The following is an 18875-nucleotide window of genomic DNA, read 5'->3' as shown; positions in this document are numbered from 1 at the left end:
GCTTAACAAGGCGCGCGGTAAGCAGTTTGTGCGGTGGATAAATACAATTTAGGTATACTCAAGGCCAGAGTGAAGAGGGTTAGGTACTGAACCAATGAGCTGCATCGCCTCTCCACTTACCACCAGGTGGGATAGAATAAGGGGCTGTTTCACCATCCATTGATTAGTGTTAACTGGCGGTTAGGTGTGACGCCGTCTCTATTTGTTTTGTTCGAATAGACGGAGACGGCATCACATTCAACCGTCGGTTAACGCTAATCAATGGATGGTGAAACAGCCCCTAAGAATAATAAACATTTATTTCATACTGAAGCCGTGGTGGCCTAGTGGTTTGACCTATCACCTCTCAAGCAGAGGGTCGTGGGTTCGAACCCCGGCTCGCACCTCTGAGTTTTTCGAAATTCATGTGCGGAATCACATTTGAAATTTACCACGAGCTTTGCGGTGAAGGAAAACATCGTGAGGAAACCTGCACAAACCTGCGAAGCGATTCAATGGTGCGTGCGAAGTTCCCAATCCGCACTGGGCCCGCGTGGGAACTATGTCCCAAGCCCTCTTGATCTGAGAGGAGGCCTGTGCCCACAAGTGGGACGTATATAGGCTGGGATGATGATGATGATGATTCATACTTTGCGAGAGGTAGGTAGAATAACAGTTCTGAGAGGTAATGCTGCCAGTGTCTTGGGGTCAATGCCTGAGGCAGAAAAATTTGGATGACATTTTTATTTTGTAACATTAGTTTAGTTTATATATAGTTTTAGTTTTGGATGTTAGATAGTAAAAATGAATGTAATAAAGAAGGGCTGGCAGCTATCTCTCTCAACGAATCGCCATCGCCATTCAACGAGGGAATGCTGCCAGCCTCTTGGGCACCATGCCACGGGGGCCTTTTTTAGATTTAATTTAGTATATTAAGTTAGGTTTATAGTTAAGTTTTATATGGTTATTTTTTCTTAAATTCTTGTCATCATCATCATGTCAGCCGAAAGACGTCCACTGCTGGACATAGGCCTCCCCCAAGGCTCTCCACTCAGACCGGTCTTGTGCTTTCCGCATCCACCGCGATCCCGCGATCTTAACCAAGTCGTCGCTCCATCTTGTTGGAGGCCTACCGACAGCTCGTCTCCCAGTCCACGGACGCCATTCGAGAACCTGACATACGGATCTGAGACGTGGGCGCTAACGATGGGCCTCATGAGAAAACTCAAAGTCACTCAGAGGGCTATGGAGATGGCTATGCTCGGGGGGTAAATTCTTGTATTTCAAGTTAAATAAAATTCATTTCACAAAGAAGTACATTTCATACTTAACTAACATAATCAATATTAAGTAACAAATATTCCAATAACTATCATAATACGTAGATGAAAAGGAGAAAAAGAAAGGTGGTCTCCTGCTGAACTGTTTACGAAATTCACAAAAGCTGCAAGTTTGGAATAACAAGAATTTGAAACTGCACCATGAATGTGATATGTAAACACAAAAAAACACCGCCCAGGAACGTGTCGGACACGCCCGAAATAGGGTTCCGTAGCCATTACGAAAAAATTAAGTAATATTTTTCTAAGGATTTCGTATTTTGTACGGAATATTTCAAGTTTAGGTATATATTTTTATACCTTAGGCTGCTATTTACTCTTAAACTACTAATAATTCTCAAGAAAACTTAACCGTTAAAGTTTTCCTTGTAAGTTTGATACCTAGGTACTACCATCCTGAATTTTTTCAAATTTTTCCACCCACCGGTTTAGATTTCAATGAAAATTGGCACTTTAAAGTTGAATATTTTGCAAACAAATTACTGAATCGAAAAGTCGTTTTAGCAACCCGTAATGGTTTTAAAAGGCCAATCCAACAATCGGTTTAGAGTACTCCTGACCCGACCTTTCTTCAGATTTCATTTTTAAATTACATTATAATATTATACTCGTAATGTCCTTTAAGGGGTACAGTTGCAGCAACTACGTACTTGCCAGCTGCGGTACAGTCGAATACAAAAATATATACCTATATACAGCCTTAGTGGCATAAAGGTGTACAGATATTTTTGACGTCTTGTTAACATATAGGTACATATTTATGCTTTTGACCGTATTAGGTGCCTATGTAAATCCGTATGGCTTGCAAACTCTTCAACCCTTACCTGGCAGGCGTCCTTCCCTCCCTCAGGGTACCCTGCGCAGATCATGCCCTCGGTGACGTTCAGGTCCCGATGTTCGAGCCACTGGTTGCACAGGTCTCTGTTTAGCACTGGAACCTCCACCTCATTGACTGCTGGTTCGTACTCCGACACTGCCGCGGAAAGAATAGATACATGAAATTTTTTTGCTGGATAATTTGTCAGCACCCATCCCCACTACTCGCTGTGCATAATTGGCTCGGAAATTGACGAGTATACCGCATTCATGGCCGTGTCTCACAGATTAGGTAATCTGTGCCGTGTCTTAAGTGAAAATGAAAATGAAAAACGGATTCACTGAAAATCAGCGTCTTTGCATTTCATGTATCGACAAATGCTGAGTGAAATCCTTTTTTGGTATCACCTCAACAATAAATTCACTATATCTTTGTTTCTTAGACAGGCTTTGTAAATACTGTAAAATTGTTGTGATGTTTTTCAAAATAAATAAATCATTCATTCATTCAAAATACGAATATGAATACCTATCGAAAAACATTAATTAAAATATCAAAAAACCCGAAAGCCTTTTACAACTTTAAATAAAGACTAAAATGGAAAAAACATGTCTATAGTGTAGTCTAACACTCTGTTAAATAATTTAAACTTAAGGAGTCAGTGCCCATTCAAAATCGCGACCAGATCATAAACTCCCAGTCATGGGTTCCAATTGTTGAATTTTAAGTTATCAAGAGTGCTAGACCACAATAGTTTTTTCGTGGACGCTGTTTTGTAATATTACAAGATAGGTATACCCTACGTCACTCCGAAAGTTATGACGAATTTAACGATACCGCTCATACTCGTACCTATGTTGGAAACTGTCCTACCATCAGGCTAGCTAGACCGAAGAACAAAGACGACCAAAGAGAGAGGACCAAAGAAATATACATAGGTACATACACTCGAAAAACATCATCCTTCGCAGTCCAGTAAAAGTAATGTCAAAGTCAAAGTCAAAATATCTTTATTCAATTTAGGCTACAACAAGCACTTGTTTGATTTATTTAAACAATGAATTTTTACATAAAAATAAAAATAAAAAACACATAAAATTAACTAAAACGGGCTTCCTCTTCCAAAGGCAGCGCAGCGCGGGGCATTGTAGGTACCTAAGACGCTAGCGGCGTTGCCTCGTTGCACTGCAAGGCTCAGTCTTTGGGCGAAGAAAAAGCCTGCTCTTTGGTCGCCAGATATGCCGATTAGTTTGTCCGACACTTCTTTCATATTTTTTTTTGTGTCGGACGACCAAGGCCCAAAGGTTTCGACCGCAAGTGCCGCAAAAAAGTAGTTGTCCTTAAGAAAGGCATATTTGCGGCACTTGACGGTTTGGGCATCGTCTGCAGCTGTCCCTGGCTTCCGCGCAGACCGTTGGACGTGGGACGGGGCTAACGTATCCACGCATGTAACATCCCACGCCAACGGTAGCCCCAGACGCCACGGCACCAACGTACAAGCACTTATGAATGTCAAAATTAATCTACCACCGGTTTGGAACAACCTCTGCTGAGAAGAATCCGGCAAGAAACTCAACGAGGTATATATATTTTTTTAACAGATTTACAATATTATTAAATGATATCTATACATCACAAGTATTTAACACAACTTCATTTTTAACACAGTAGGTTCGCTATTTATAATGTTTGTGAATGTGATTGAGAATATTCGTCGTGTCATTAGTGGAAGGTATCTTACTGTCTTTGTCATCCCTTTTGCCCCAGCCGATGACGGTGCAGTAGGTGCCCGGCGGCAGCACGCGCTCCGCCGGCGGCAGGCACACGGGGGACAGCTGCTCGTGGTAACGCACTCGGACCGCCAACTAAATTGCACACGAAAAAAGCGGTTTATATTTTTCACACCTCTCCTTCAGAAAAGTAACTTTTCCTCCCTGGCGAGAGGGAGCAAAGTGCAACTTTTCTGTTCAAGGTTTTTTAAGTGTTTTATTGCAAATGCCATTTTTTGAAGTTGATAATTGTAAAGCCAGGCCATTTTCTATGCTGGTTGTTCTTTAATAGGTAATATTTAGAATTATTTTTCAAGTTTATTAATGCTAGGTGTGAAAAGTTGTATGAGCCACTCGGGAGCAAAATTATTTTCATCTTGGGCGCTAACACTTGAATCCCTCATTACGCTCAGGATTCTATTGTAGAACTCTTCGCTACATTCTGGATTCAATTTACGCCCTCGCCGTAAATACACCATTTTGCTCCCTTGTGACACAAATAACTATTGTGTGCAAAGGACTGGCCTGACAGCTTCAGAACGGGAGTTGTGGAGATCAAGATAGCGGATAACTTTGCCTTTTAATAGCACTGGGATACTATATGGTCTATATTTATATAAAGATAAATATGGGGTGAGTTCCGGATCTACATATATCCAATGCAAATATAAGTTTCTCATGTTCAAACTTGGAAATTTTGTTAGAAAATATTTTTTAAAAGCTTTTATTAATTTTCACCCGTCCCGTTGTCTGCGTGTAATCAAATCTTATAAGTCAAATTCGATCCACTTTCAGATTCACAGCCGGCAACTACTGAATGTAAGTATAATATCGTTCATTATGGCATTCTAAGGGGGAGGCCTTTGTACAACTATGGACTACCGTTAATGATGATGAATGATGACCTCATTTAATTAAAAATAACATAGTATTATTTATACCTGAAACAGTGCGATATCGTTGTCATGCGCGACACCGACGTTATATAACGGATGGGGGACGACTCGCCGCACTTTGACTTTCTGCCCGTAGTATGCGTGTGAGCGACGCCGCGTGATACCCAGTTGGATCGTCCATCCGTCCACTTCAGAGTGGCTGAAAATTTTACACGGGTTATCCCAAGGTTTCGCAATGTGGGGTACGCGAACCCCTAGGGGTTCGCCATTCGACGGCAGGGGGTTCGCGACAAGATTTATGTAATGGCTGGCAGGCACGTGCGACACACATAGTGGCGCGCGCGCGACTGATTTCATCGTTCAATAGTCAATTTTATTGTTTTCTTTGGGAGGTTAGGGGAGGGGGGGGGGGATTTCATTAGTTAAGGGGTTCGCTGTCACCTGGAAACTTTAATAGGGGTACGTGGAGCCGAAAGTTTGAGAAACCCTGGTTATCCCACCGGAAATATCCTTGCGACGACGCATTGAAAATAAAGTCAGTGTTTAGAAGGAAGAAAATAAATCGGTTGGAAGTTCAATTTACTTAGTGATTTTTTGAAAAATCTATATATCTGTCAATATTTAGGGTCCAGGAGCCATAATGGCAAAAACGGAACCCTTATAGTTTCGCCATGTCTGTCTGTCTGTCCGTCCGCGGCTTTGCTCAGGGACTATTAATGCTAGAAAGCTGTAATTTGACACGGATATATATGTAAACTATGCCGACAAAATGGTAAGTACAATAAAAAAATAAAAAATAAAATTTTAGGGGTACCTCCCACAGACGTAAAGTGGGGGTGATTTTTTTTCTCACCCAACCCTATAGTGTGGGGTATCGTTTGATAGGAATTTGAAAACCATTAGGGGGTTACTTAAACGATTTTTCGATTCGGTGATTTGTTTGCAAAATATTCAACTTTAAAATGCAAATTTTAAAATCGAGCGTTCCCCCCCCCCCCTCTAAAATCTAAACCGGTGGGTGGAAAAATTTGAAAAAATTAAGGATCGTAGTAAGTATATCAAACTTACAAGGAAAACTATAACGGTAAGTTTTATTGAGAATTATTAGTAGGTAGTTTAAGAGTAAATAGCAGCCTAAGGTATAAAATATACCTAAACTTGGAATATTCCGTACAAAATACGAAATCCTTAGAAAAATATCACTTAATTTTTTCGTAATGGCTACGGAACCCTATTTCGGGCGTGTCCGACACGCTCTTGGCCGGTTTTCTCTATGCGGTTTGGCGTTATTTGCGTGTGACGTCACATGCAAGTATGCATTCCTCTTCTGATTTTTAATTTCAAACCTTTATATATTAGGTAAAGCTCTGTTGTAATGTTAAGGCAGTTCAAAAATTGTTTCGGTTCGATAGAACGCATTGAAATGCTTTGATTACACCTACCGTATACCTTATTAAAAATCCCTAACACGTTCGCAACTCGAAACAAATAATCGGTTTTCTTTTTCATTCTCGTTTGAATTTTCAGGTAAACAGTGAAAATCGACGAGTCTCGAGTGACATTAACACTCTGGTTGTACTGTACAGATCTGTTCACACACGAAGGCGCGCCCCTCCGCAGCTAATTATCAATGTGCACGAGTAAACCTCGTACTTACACGTTGTCTTAGTCTCAGTGTGCGTGACTGACGGTACGCTTGCGACTAAGGACACGTTTGAGCTACGCACACATCGCACACTCGTCGTACGGAAGTGTTTACAACTACAATTATAAAATGTAGAGGGGCGCTCCTTCGTGAGTGAACAGATCTGTTCAGGGTGTTCAGTAAAATTCACCTAATTAAATATCTGAACTATTTGGAGACACTTTGTACAGTTTTTTAAAGTTGCAGTGTTCGTGTTTGTCCCACTTACTTGCCCACACAATGCGACGCAGTGAGCACCCACTGATCAGCCACCAACACCCCCGCGCAGTAGAACACCTCCTCGGGCCCCCCCAAGATGGCGGCGAGGAACGGCCAGTCGCCGGGGGACGCTTCCACGCCGCCCACGATGCGCTTCGTGCCGCCGCCCACTGTGCGCCGGCGACCGCATTCTGTGGACAAATCCCTTTCGTGGTTAGAATCCTCAGGATGCGCGCGGTGCTGAATTACTATCACTTTGTCTAATTATGAAAAATCCGACTAAGTAATATTTTTTTTATATAGGAAGGTATCCTATGTCACCCGGAGCATAATACATAATGTACCTAGGCGATTAACACCTTATTGCATTTTAATTAAAATCAGACGAGTAGTCTAGTTGTACGGTGAAACATACGTAAATACAAACATACATAGACTGCTAAAATCATTACTTTGGCTATGACGTAGTCGAGGAAAAAGCAGCTTTTAAAAAATTCAAAATTCTAACTTTATTTAAATAAGTATAATATTGACATTTTTAATTTATATTAAGTAATTGTTTTAGTGGTTGTGTTGATTCGCCAAATTAATTTCCTAAATTATCTTTACTAATATAGTTTATAAGAATAGGTAATTGTTATTAACAAATTTCGTGATCCCTTTTTATTTCTATTAATTGTACTTTGACATCTATTGACGTTAAACGCCTAATGATTGAAATGATTTTTATTTAAAAGCTAATTTTTAACAAAATAGTAAAAAAAATGCACTAACTACAAAAACCACAAAAATAATTTTCTAACTTTGAAGTCGGTGCCTCAGAACGAGCCAGCAGTATTTTTAATGCAAACTTTTAAGACTTCCCTACCAAAAAAATAAAAAAATGGAGCCTTCACAATATCACTTTGATGTCCGTCTATCCGTCTGTTAAGACACTTCTTCTCAAAAACACGTGGGTCAAACTAAAAACAATTTTATTTATTTAAATAATAAGAATGTTTGCATGCCAATGTATTTGGTTAGACGCGTCACTGCACATTACCACCACTTGTCACCATGTTTAAAGCAAAATAAACTATTTCGTTAAATTTCAAATACTATCTATAGCAGGAATTCTTAAACTTTTTGCAGTCACGGACCACTTTCACAATTTAAACAATTCCACGGACCCCTGTCAAAAAATATTTTTGGAAATTTCCTAGTAAATATGATTACAGTCGACCTACTGCGGACCCCTGATACACGTTCTACGGACCTCTAAGACTTCACTTTAAGAAACCCTGATCTATAGTATAGGTAACTAGCTGTACCTAAGTATTCGTTTGTTTCAAACTTCAGTTTAATTTACGTGCACATTGATTTGAAATAAGTACAAGCTTCTATCAAAGCTGTGATGGCAATAATGTACCTATTCATATCTGAATTATTTCAAAAGAAAAACTTACAAAAACCGAATTAAGAACATGAACATCAAAAGCAAAAAAAGATATATCAAATATGAACGTACAAAAACATTCTTTCAAAAAACCTTGTCAACCCATATGAAACTCCCACGCTAGATATATATCTATCGGTGTAAGCTACTTAGCTCGATATGTAATAGTACATTGTTTCTTAAGGGCGGTAAACAAGGAATTACGAACGAGAGTCTATTGAGTTCGATGTTCGTAATTCTAGTACCGCCAGTGCGAACATACAATGTTTTTTTTATCACATTTGCGAGTAAAATTGTATATTTGTAAAAGAAAAACTATTTTTTTTTTTCAAATTATTGGCCGATACCTCTGTCTACGCTCTTGGCAGCGCCAGCCTCCGCGCCGTCCCACCCCAGCCTGACCATGTGCCCCACGTGCGCGCGCCGCCGAGCTGCACGCGCTGCAGCACGCCATGCAGTATCACACTCATTGACCGCCCTTGGGCTTCATGACAACAAAATTAGTAACGGGCAATGACTCATGCGACCGACCAGGGTTTCTAACAAGCACATTAAGGTCGAGGGTTTTATTTGGGGGTTGCAACCAAGGTAGCCTGCATGTTACGACACTGTTTACGAGCAAGTGTTGATGAAAATATTTACTTTTTATTTTTTATGAAAAATAAGATATTATGTGTTATAAATATTATAGGTACCCACTTTCTTACTATTTGAAGACAGATTGACCTTGTACTCGTATATCGCCGGTTTCGACCGGGAAGCTCAATGTGTTCTTAGTTAGTGCCTCCGCTAGCTGACGCGGACGCCCGCCGCGTGCGCACGCTCGCGGGTCCAATCCGGACCCCCCTATTAAAATACGTCACACGCGCCCGCGCCTGTTAGCGCTGTTCATACAATTTATTTTTAGACGGGCGTCCGTTCCGGGTAAGCGGAGCACTTACAAGCGATAAACAACCGGCCATGACCCTATGCAACGTATTCCAGCAAATAAATATATATTTCATTTCATTTCATTTCATTTCCAGTGTGAGTCAGAGTCGCGCGCCGAGGGTTCCTTAAAAAATTAGTTATCTATGAATATGAAGAGAATGAAAATGAATTTGTCTCTTCACAGTCCCTTCGTAAAACAATTTAGAGAACAAAAACTAAATCTTGAGTTGGAATAAGTTGATTATTCATCTCACCTCGTGGTCCGTATTCAAATTGAAAACAAAAACCCTTTCGTGGCGCGGTAAACAAATTTCTTACGAGTGACCAAGCGATGAGATTCAGGCGTTTTGCCGTATCTATATTTAATAATACTCTTTGGTACCCATGGCGTGCCATGGCCATACTTGCAAGCGAGCGCCCGCATTTGCATTCACCTCTTTCAACTCTCATCCTATTCCGTTTGAGGGAAACAAACGGTGAGCCTGCTGGTGATTCTGAGTGGCTCAGATCGTATAGCCTCAGGGTCGGGAAGATAATTAAAATCCAAGTGATTATATTTATAGTAGGTACCTATAATAAATTGTGAAAGTTTGAGAATGTGTGTGTAAGTAAATACTTTTTCATACTGAAACGGCTGGACAGATTGAGATCAATTTGATATGTAGATAGGTAGCTGAAACCTTGGAGACTGGTTCGGAATGAGTACCAGATCCCTCTTTCGAGCGGCAGTCTCTAAAGTTAAGATAGCCCTAATGATCGACGACCCCCGATAGGAGAGGGCACCGGAAGAAGAAGAAGAAGAAGATAGGTAGCTGAATTTTTGGGACAACAGGGAAGCTGCTTAAGTAACTTTTTTCCCGATAGTTCCGTGAGATCGGGATTTAATAACGGAATATTCCATACCAGCATGAAATTTTGCACGAGACATAAATAAAAATAATGGTGTATTTTTTTATCATTTTTTTTTTCGAATCAGACTGCGATAATAAATATTAAATAAACAAATAAATTTTTAACCACAACTTTTTACTTCGGAGATTTCCCAATCAATCAAAGCCCGTTGGCTCCTTTGACTCGCGCCCTCGCCGCACCTGGCGGCCATTGTTGATCTCGACAAAAACATAATTAGAAAAGTTTTCGTAATCGTCCGCAGCCAGAATTTACAAAGAAACGTTCAAACACTTGAGACAGGGGACACATTACCTACTGCCGCAAAAGCACCCGAAGTTTTAATCTTATTGTACGGACCAAGACAAAACGTCTAACCTCGTATTACATCAGCTAAGAGTCTTAATTAAGGTTTGTAAATAAAGCCGAGATGGTCAGCATTGGTTCCGATCGCATGCACCATACAGGTGCAGGTGGTAGGACCTTGTGCAAGGTCCGCCCGGATTGCTACCACCATCTTGCTCGCTAATCCTGCCGTGAAGCCGCAGTGCTTGCACTGTTGTGTTTCGGCGTGGAGAGTAAGACAGCCGGTGAAATTACTGGCACTTGAGGTATCCCATCTTAGGCCTCTAGGTTGGCAACGCATCTGCAATACCCCTGGTGTTGCAGATGTTAATGGGCGGTGGTGATCTCTTACCATCAGGAGACCCACTTTCGCTCGTTTTCCATCCAGTCGAATAAAAAAAAAAAAGATGAACTCATATTATCGAAGATACATGAACATTGGATAGAAAAGTTGCGGGTAAGCGGTGGATGCAAGTGGCGAGTTATCGTTCATTGTTGCTTCAAACGGAAATTTTCAACCTGCCGTCCTAGTGGTTGGAATAAAACGGGTAGGCTGTTGATACTTTGTACCACAATATGGCGACTGTACACTGCTCACAGTTAACGCAATAAATATTTCTATTACTAAACATACGCACGCACGCTCGTCAAAACTTTCGCGTTTATTAGTAGAAATATATGCGAGCGCTGTGCTTTCCGATGCAAAGCTTTATGCTTCGGAAATTGTATCTCATGCCCGGTGCACTCTACAGCTTAAATATGTAACACGTGATGTGGTTTTTGCAAAATTGTGAAGCTCCTGTGAATCGTGCGCAATTTAGTGGACGGTTACGGCGCCGCAGCGGCGCTGCTGGCAAATGTTGACATATTAAATCGTGGTCAAAGGAATATCAAGCTTTACTATGCGTATTACACTAGCTTTAGCCGGCGGCTTCTCGAGCGGTATAAATACAAGAGTATTTAATTTTTTTATTAAAATCTGCTAAAATTACTAAACTATAACCCCCCCCGGATCGCTACCACCATCTTGCTCGCTAATCATGCTTGTGTTTGGCGTGGAGAGTAAGACAGCCGGTGAAGTTACTGGCACTCGAGGTATCCCATCTTAGGCCTCTAGGTGGCCAACGCATCTGCAATACCCCTGGTGTTACAGATGTTTATGGGCGGTGGTGATCTCTTACCATCAGGAGACCCACTTGCTCGTTTGCCATCCAGTCGAACAAAAAACCTATTAAAATACTTAGGTACATGAGCACTCTTTTTTTATTGTACATCACATAAAAAATACAAAAAACAGGTACAAGAAGGAAATATTACACTTGAGAAACAAAATCCTCCTTCGGACAGTGGGTAAAAAAAGTCGGGGCATTACGTACCTTTACTCGAACCATTTCAAGCCTGAATTCAAGTCCTATAAGCGCTCCAAACGGCCAAGCTATACTTATAAACCAAGGTCTAAGGTTAGCTTGGCTTTTATTGGGATTTGAGAACTTTTTTACAGCTAATGCGCGGTTCATATTATTCCAGTAAAACCTAGATCTCGATCGATCTTGTGTAACTCGTTTGGATCGTGACCCCACAATGTACCTATCGCTACTGGCAAGATTTTACTGGAATAATTGAACCGGGCATAAAGCATTATGAGTTTGCGAGTCTCGGTCGCCAATTTTATTATTTCATTCATTGTAGGTAAGTATATCATTATCGTCAAATTTCAGTTCAATTATTTGATGATTAATATTAAAAAATATTTTTACGAAGCCATTTCTATATTGTTCGGTGATTCAGTTTTAGTGACACATCTATTATTTTGGAACCCAATATAATTATTTGATGATCAATATTATTTCCGAGTAATTTTTAAATAATATTTAGGTAACCGTTTTAATATTATTTGGTGGTTCAATTTAGGCGACAGATCTACTATTTTAGGAACAAATATCATTTATTAGGTCGCCGAAAATGCATTTTTTAGGTTGATACCCCTTTTATAATTATTAGTAGATTAGTACCTAATATGTTTTTCTTTTCTAATTCTATCCCGCAGAGAAACCCCGAGCATAGCCCTCTCCATAGCCCTCTGAGTGACTTTGAGTTTTCTCATGAGGCCCATCGTTAGCGCCCACGTCTCAGATCCGTATGTCATCACTGGCAACACACACTGGTCTTGATATCCGCAGTAGAACTAAGGTTACCGACATAGCCCGAAGAATTGCGAAACTAAAGTGGCAGTGGGCGGGGCACATTGCTCGCAGGACGGATGGCCGATGGGGCCAGAAGGTTCTCGAATGGCGTCCGCGGACCGGGAGACGAGCTGTCGGTAGGCCTCCAACAAGATGGAGCGACGACTTGGTTAAGATCGCGGGATCGCGGTGGATGCGGAAAGCACAAGACCGGTCTGAGTGGAGAGCCTTGGGGGAGGCCTATGTCCAGCAGTGGACGTCTTTCGGCTGACATGATGATGATGATGATGATGATGTTTTTCTTATAGAAATATGATGTAGTTCCTTGCTCGTTGTTTATTCCTTTATACATATAACAGTCTGCGTTCAATTGTTAGTCTAAATGACACGTCTGTTCTATTATGCGGTGAGACGTAGATAAACTATCGCAATTGCTTAGACGCCGCAGCCTAAACGTTTGCGTTCGAGACGCAGTTTGGCAATTTATACGCTGTCAAAACGGACCCTTTGTCGTCAAGGAATTTCATAAAACTTCACATTAATCTAGCGACGTCGCTCGGTGATGCTAGAATAATGGCGCATGGGGTTGCAAAGCAAAAATACTCATAGCGTATCGAAAATGCCTAAGCGAAGTTGTATTTTACGTACCTAGTAGGTATAAAGGAGATTAGCGTAAAGTTGGATCATATTTTTCTGTACACTCGCAATCATATTAGCGAATAACCTAACCATTAAAAAAACATTTTAAATACGAGCCTTTTTTGCTGACTGTACTTTTTGTTGACTGTTTTTGGATTGTCACCCGAACTACATTTGCATACCAAATTCCAAGTCGATGATATTAACCGTTGAAGAGTTCCGTCCTGCGGAGACGATCCTGGCTGTACTTCCAGGATGTCACTACCAGATTATTGTATTGTCACGTGTTTTACATAAGTATTCCAAATTTCAAGTCAATCCGACTACTGGAAGTTGGTCAACTTTAACTTGCAAGATTTGATTACAGACAGACAACGGGACAGGTGAAACCAAATAAAAGCTTGTAATATTGTACATCGAGCATTCATTACATCACTAGTAGATAATCTGTATAATCCGTATCAGCTTATCCTCGAAGGATTACACTGAATTTGAGTGATGTTCGCAGATAATTCAACGTTTACATTTTACTAATATAGCATACGTGAAATGTCAAAGCTACCTAATGTGTAGTTAAGCTGACAACAACAGCAGGATTAACGGTCTGGGGGGCTACTAAAATTCGAAAATCGCAGTTCGTAGCGTACCGTCCCCTTCACTCTTGTATTAAATAATATAAGCGTAAGCGGGACGGCAAGATACGAAGTTCTAATTTTACACTTCGTAGTACAATAGGGCCTGGCCGCTACTGCAGGGCTACTCCAAAACTCGAACTCGAAGTTCGTGTCGTGCGGTCCCTCTCGCTCTCGTATCAAACAGTGTAAGTGTCAGAGGGACCGCACGACACGAACTTCGAGTTTCGGAGTAGCCCAGCTGAGCGCGAGCGGCAGCGCGGCGAGCGTGTTTTAACCGACTACCCGAAATGGGGTTGTGTTTTTTTTTGTTCATTGCACGGCCAAACGCGCGCCGCACATTGGTTGCTGACTTTTTACTTTTACGGCACGTGCCTTCTCTTATAATGATAGGACTTTGTGTCATAATTCCCACGCTTTGGCTACATAGGGATCTCAGCAGACAGTGCTATTCGTCTTCTGGATTTCCCCTTAGCCTTTTACGACACCCGACGGGATGAGATAGGGGGCTATTCTAGTCTGGAGATCCCATGGACCAAATATTAATAAGTATTAATTAAAATACCGGCTGCCTGAACGTTGGCATAGTTGGCTATGAAACTGGTAATCGAATAAAACCATAACAGTGGTTCGTCAAACGGAACAAATTGGCAAAAAAAAACAACATTTTATAGCGAAACGTAACATTTATGCGACATCTTTTATTCGCACTCGTAAAAACCATGATGAGGCTTGTATGAGCGATGGCCGATTGAATTAAATCGGCGAAACTTATGGCCCGCCATTACCCGTAATGAGAATGCTGGGGAAGCCCAGCGAAGGAACGCCAACCCTGTCGCCAAGTCAGAGAGCGTCATTTGGGTAAAGTACGCAACTTTATCGCTTTTATGGTTGCGTAAAGGTAAAAAATCTAAGGTAATGAGAAAAGTAATACCTGTCTAATTTACTCGTCTATCAAATGTGGTTTTATGCGTGTCTTTGATTAAATTAAAGGAATGTCGCTGATGTTGTAAAAGTTACAGCGGACATTTTTTATACAGCTTTTATACCCGTTGTCTGTCTGTCTGTCTGTAAAATTCGACCAACTTCCAGTAGTCGGATTGACTTGAAATTTGGCATACTTAAGTAAATCACGTGACAATACAATAATCTAGAAGTGACATCTCGGTAGTCCAGCCAAGATCGTCTCCGCAGGAAGGAACTCTTCAACGGTTAATAGCATCAACTTTAAATTTGGTATGCAAAATGTAGTTTGGGTTACAATGCAAGTACAGTCAACAAAAAAAAGCTTGAACTTATTAAAAATGTTTTTTTTATGGTTAGGTTGTTTAAAGCAAAACTTGGCCGTGACTTCTTTCGCGGAATATTTTTAACTTGATATGAAACTTCATTGTCTACTTATTTCTATACATTCAATAAACTATCTTGTAAAGTAGGCTGTTAGTGACTAATAGTTTTCCTTTTACATTATAGATCCTTAAATCGAAAAAATATCTCAGCAAACTTGTAATGTTTTTGAAAGATCTAATCAACGATTTGCCACACAATGAGTTTAGACAAGAGAAAAAAAACCTCATTACGTGTATAAAAAAAATATATCAAATTTATATTAAGTTAAATACTTGTGATGTATAGATAATTTAATAATAATAATTTAATAATATTGTAAATCTGTTTAAAATAATATACCTACCTCGTTGAGTTTCTTGCCGGATTCTTCTCAACAGAGGTTTTTCCGAACCGGTGGTAGATTTTTTTTTTGACATTCATAAGTGCTTTGTTATAGCCTATTGAATAAAGATATTTTGACTTTGACTTAGATAATTTACCCTTTCGCCGTATGGGTATAAAACTTAAATATTTATGCAAACATTCAGCTTTAACAGTCTTTATGCTTAACTGTGGACGGAAGGGCGTAGTGAAACTATAAGGGTTATTTGCAGAACTATATGGAATTCTTAAAATAACTGAAACTTTAATAAATGACAACTATACTAGGAACGTACCTTGTTTCTTCGCTAGCGGATAGGTATAAATATTATAATTAATTTAATTATGTACCTCCGCAAATCAACGCCTGAATGCAATCAGTGAAACAGCATGGTGGAAATTTAATTTTCAACTGTTATTTTTCTCAGTTCAAAGCTTAGCATTAAAGCTATGTAGTTACGTAATTGCAGTACGTATTTATGACGTCGTTTTGCCTCTGCTTGCTTTTATTAGCAAGTGCAGGTAGCAGCTGCTTTCCTTTGTTTTTAATTAGCTCAGCTGTTGTGTAATTACGTTGTTATTCTAAAACAAATTAAAAGTAGTACTTGTAGTACATACAAGCCGTTTATGCTGAACATTACTAACTCAGTTAAGATATCTCTTTGAATTCAGCGATTTTTAACCCCCGACGCAAAAAGAAGGCGATAAGTTTGACCGATATGGGTGTCTGTCTGTCTGTCTGTGGCACCGTAGCTCTTAAACGGGTGGACCGATTTGAATGCGGTTTTTTAATTTGAAATCAGGTTTTCTAGTAATGGTTCTTAAACACGTTTCATCAAAATCGGTTTTTGAGATATTGGACTTTGAAGTGACAAAGTCGGGGGTTTTCCAACTTTTTTTGGTTAGGTTATTAAGAAATTAAATGGCATAGTCAATATATTCATATTTAATCAATATATTTACTGGCTTTAACAAAGCAAGGTTAGTTAGCAAGATTAATTTGTGATCCATGTTGATTTATGTGAAGCATGTAACGTGATAGGCGTTTTGGTTTTTCATACTGTAAGCCTATTATTGTATTGTTTTGAATAAATAAACAAATAAATAAATAAATAAATAAGGGTCTTAGTTTAGCATTTTACCAATACCTACGGCATACAATAATGTTTCATTTATTTATTAAATTTTGCATTAAAATTTTCGATGCGACAAATTGTTGCCTTATTTTTAGTCCATTGACATAAAGATTGGTTTTTGGAATCTTTTTGTGTTTTTTATTTCAATTCCAAATTATTGTTGCTTTTACGGTCATCATCCCGTAAAACCATATCGAAAATACAAACTGAAATATAGACGATATAGCGGTGGTGTACCTACTGCGCACGCGTGCACGCGGCACGAAATGCCGAGGACCTGGGTTCGATTCCCAGCGCTAGTCTTATTTTTCTGGTTTATCTGTTAATTTCAGTTCCTTTGTATTTTCCATTGACATATTTAGACGGAGGTCCAAAGTAACGTTTGTTTCAATATAACATTTAAACAAATTAAATCAAAAATTTAGGGTGACACATTCCCGGCCCGGATAATACCGGGATGGATATACCGACCCTGTTTTTCGTGTACTCGACCATAGAAGCTCCTGTCAGTTTCTATGGGCGCGTAGACAAAAAACATTTCCGGTATTTCCATGTCGGTGTTATACGGGCCGGAAAAGAGTGTCACCTAAAATTTATACATTCCACACTGACAAAAGGGTTCCTGAAAGACGGATCACAAAATGGTTCTATAAGGGTGCCGTTCATTCCTTTTGAGGTACGTAACCCTTACCTACGTACGTAACCCTAAAAATTCCAATAAAAAGTTATTACTTATAGTTACCTCCCAAATATAAGCAACTGGTAGCACGAAATAAGTACAGTCAACGTCATAAATTAGTGATCATTTCTGTACCTTGTAGCTTTCAGTCGTTACACAATTTCGTATGACTTTTCAAACATGACCTTAAAGTGACAAGGTACAAAAGTGATCACTTGTTTATGACGTTGACTCTACCGTGATCTGATAATCCTGGTAAGCCGTACCTAAAACTTTGGCATATGTATAACATAATAGCGTAGGCAACATATTTATAAGTAACTTAGGTCTCTAAGTTCTAAGTCTAAGTTAACGGTGCCTAAGACTTAACTGAAGCTTTGCTCTCCAGCATGGAACACGGGCTTATGCAAGTTAATAGCCCGAACAATTATTTATGCACATGCACTGGCGTACAGCCTTAATGGAACCGTCCGAGCACTTTGGTGAGTAATTTTAAAGAAGAAAAGAAAGAAAGAAAATTAGTTTATTGCCAACAATTAGGTAGGTATATAATACACCTTTTGCGCGGCGCTTCGCTCGCATTAAATGTGGGGTAACAATTAACATACATTTACTTTCTGCGATCCTTTTTTTCGTGTTTTGATTGATTTTTGGAGGATTACATGGAATATAAATACAGTAAGACGTTGTTTTAGACAGATGGTGCACATTTTGGAATTCAAAATCAACCTACATACGTAATTAATCATTCATAATTCGTACCAACTCTGGAACCCCTGTTTTGCTGAAACATTAAAGGCGTTTAAAGTACTACGCGTTTCTTTTGCGATATTATTATAGGTATAGGATAGTATCTCGAGAAATTGTAAGTCCCCGCAGGAAATGAATTACTGTGATCTATTTTAATATTCTTAATTGTCGATTAGAGACATAATGTAGCTTTCTATTATTAAAAGAATTTTGAAAATCTGCCCCGAAATTGAATTCACTTATTTTTATTCTGAGGAATTCTGCATTTAACAAAAAGAAGTCTGTCCATCAGAGATATTGTACGAGTAGCTTTCTATTGGTAATAGAATTATTTAAATCAGCTCAGTAGTTTCAGAGATTACCCCCAACAAACAGAGTTGAGATATTTTCCTATTCCATGGGATTTTCTAAAAATCTTTCCCTAGTGCACCTCTGTATTACTTTAGGTCCATCTTTGCCAATTTCAAGTCTCTAGCACCAGTAGTTTTGGCTATGCGTTGTCTGTCAGTCAGCCAGTCATGGTACTGTTCAGGTAGAGTTAGGTATAGAATTATAAATAAATCAACCCTGAAGTTGAATTCACTTTTTGCTTTCCCGCGGGAATTTTACATTGTCCCGAGAAAAGTAGCATATGCCAATCAGGAATAATGTAGCTCCCAATTGGTAAAATATATTTTTAAATCAACCCCAATGATGAATTTACTTATTTCGACCCTGCGGGAATTTTCTCCGAATTTGGATTGTCTTACTTACTTCTACCTATCCTGCGGGAATTTTGCATTTTCCCAAAGTAGAGTAATCTATACCGATCAGCAATAGTGTAGCTTTATATTAGTGGAAGAAT

At 39.6% G+C, this 18875-nt stretch overlaps 1 protein-coding gene across 1 annotated transcript in view; it reads right to left on the bottom strand.

Annotated features, from left to right (window-relative positions):
• LOC141437964 (atrial natriuretic peptide-converting enzyme-like) overlaps positions 1-18875 on the bottom strand; it is a gene marked incomplete in the record, with an annotated part of 181873 nt that overhangs the window by 11556 nt on the left and 151442 nt on the right. The window contains 4 exon segments of the mRNA XM_074101573.1: positions 2144-2292; positions 3878-4001; positions 4847-5000; positions 6715-6895. Coding sequence (XP_073957674.1) covers positions 2144-2292; positions 3878-4001; positions 4847-5000; positions 6715-6895 — 608 coding nt within the window.

This window comes from Choristoneura fumiferana, chromosome 18, assembly GCF_025370935.1.
Source record: "Choristoneura fumiferana chromosome 18, NRCan_CFum_1, whole genome shotgun sequence".
Classification (NCBI taxonomy): Eukaryota; Metazoa; Arthropoda; class Insecta; order Lepidoptera; family Tortricidae; genus Choristoneura; species Choristoneura fumiferana.
The sequence above is the reverse complement of the archived record's forward strand: the minus strand, read 5'-3'. Positions and strand labels throughout refer to the sequence as shown.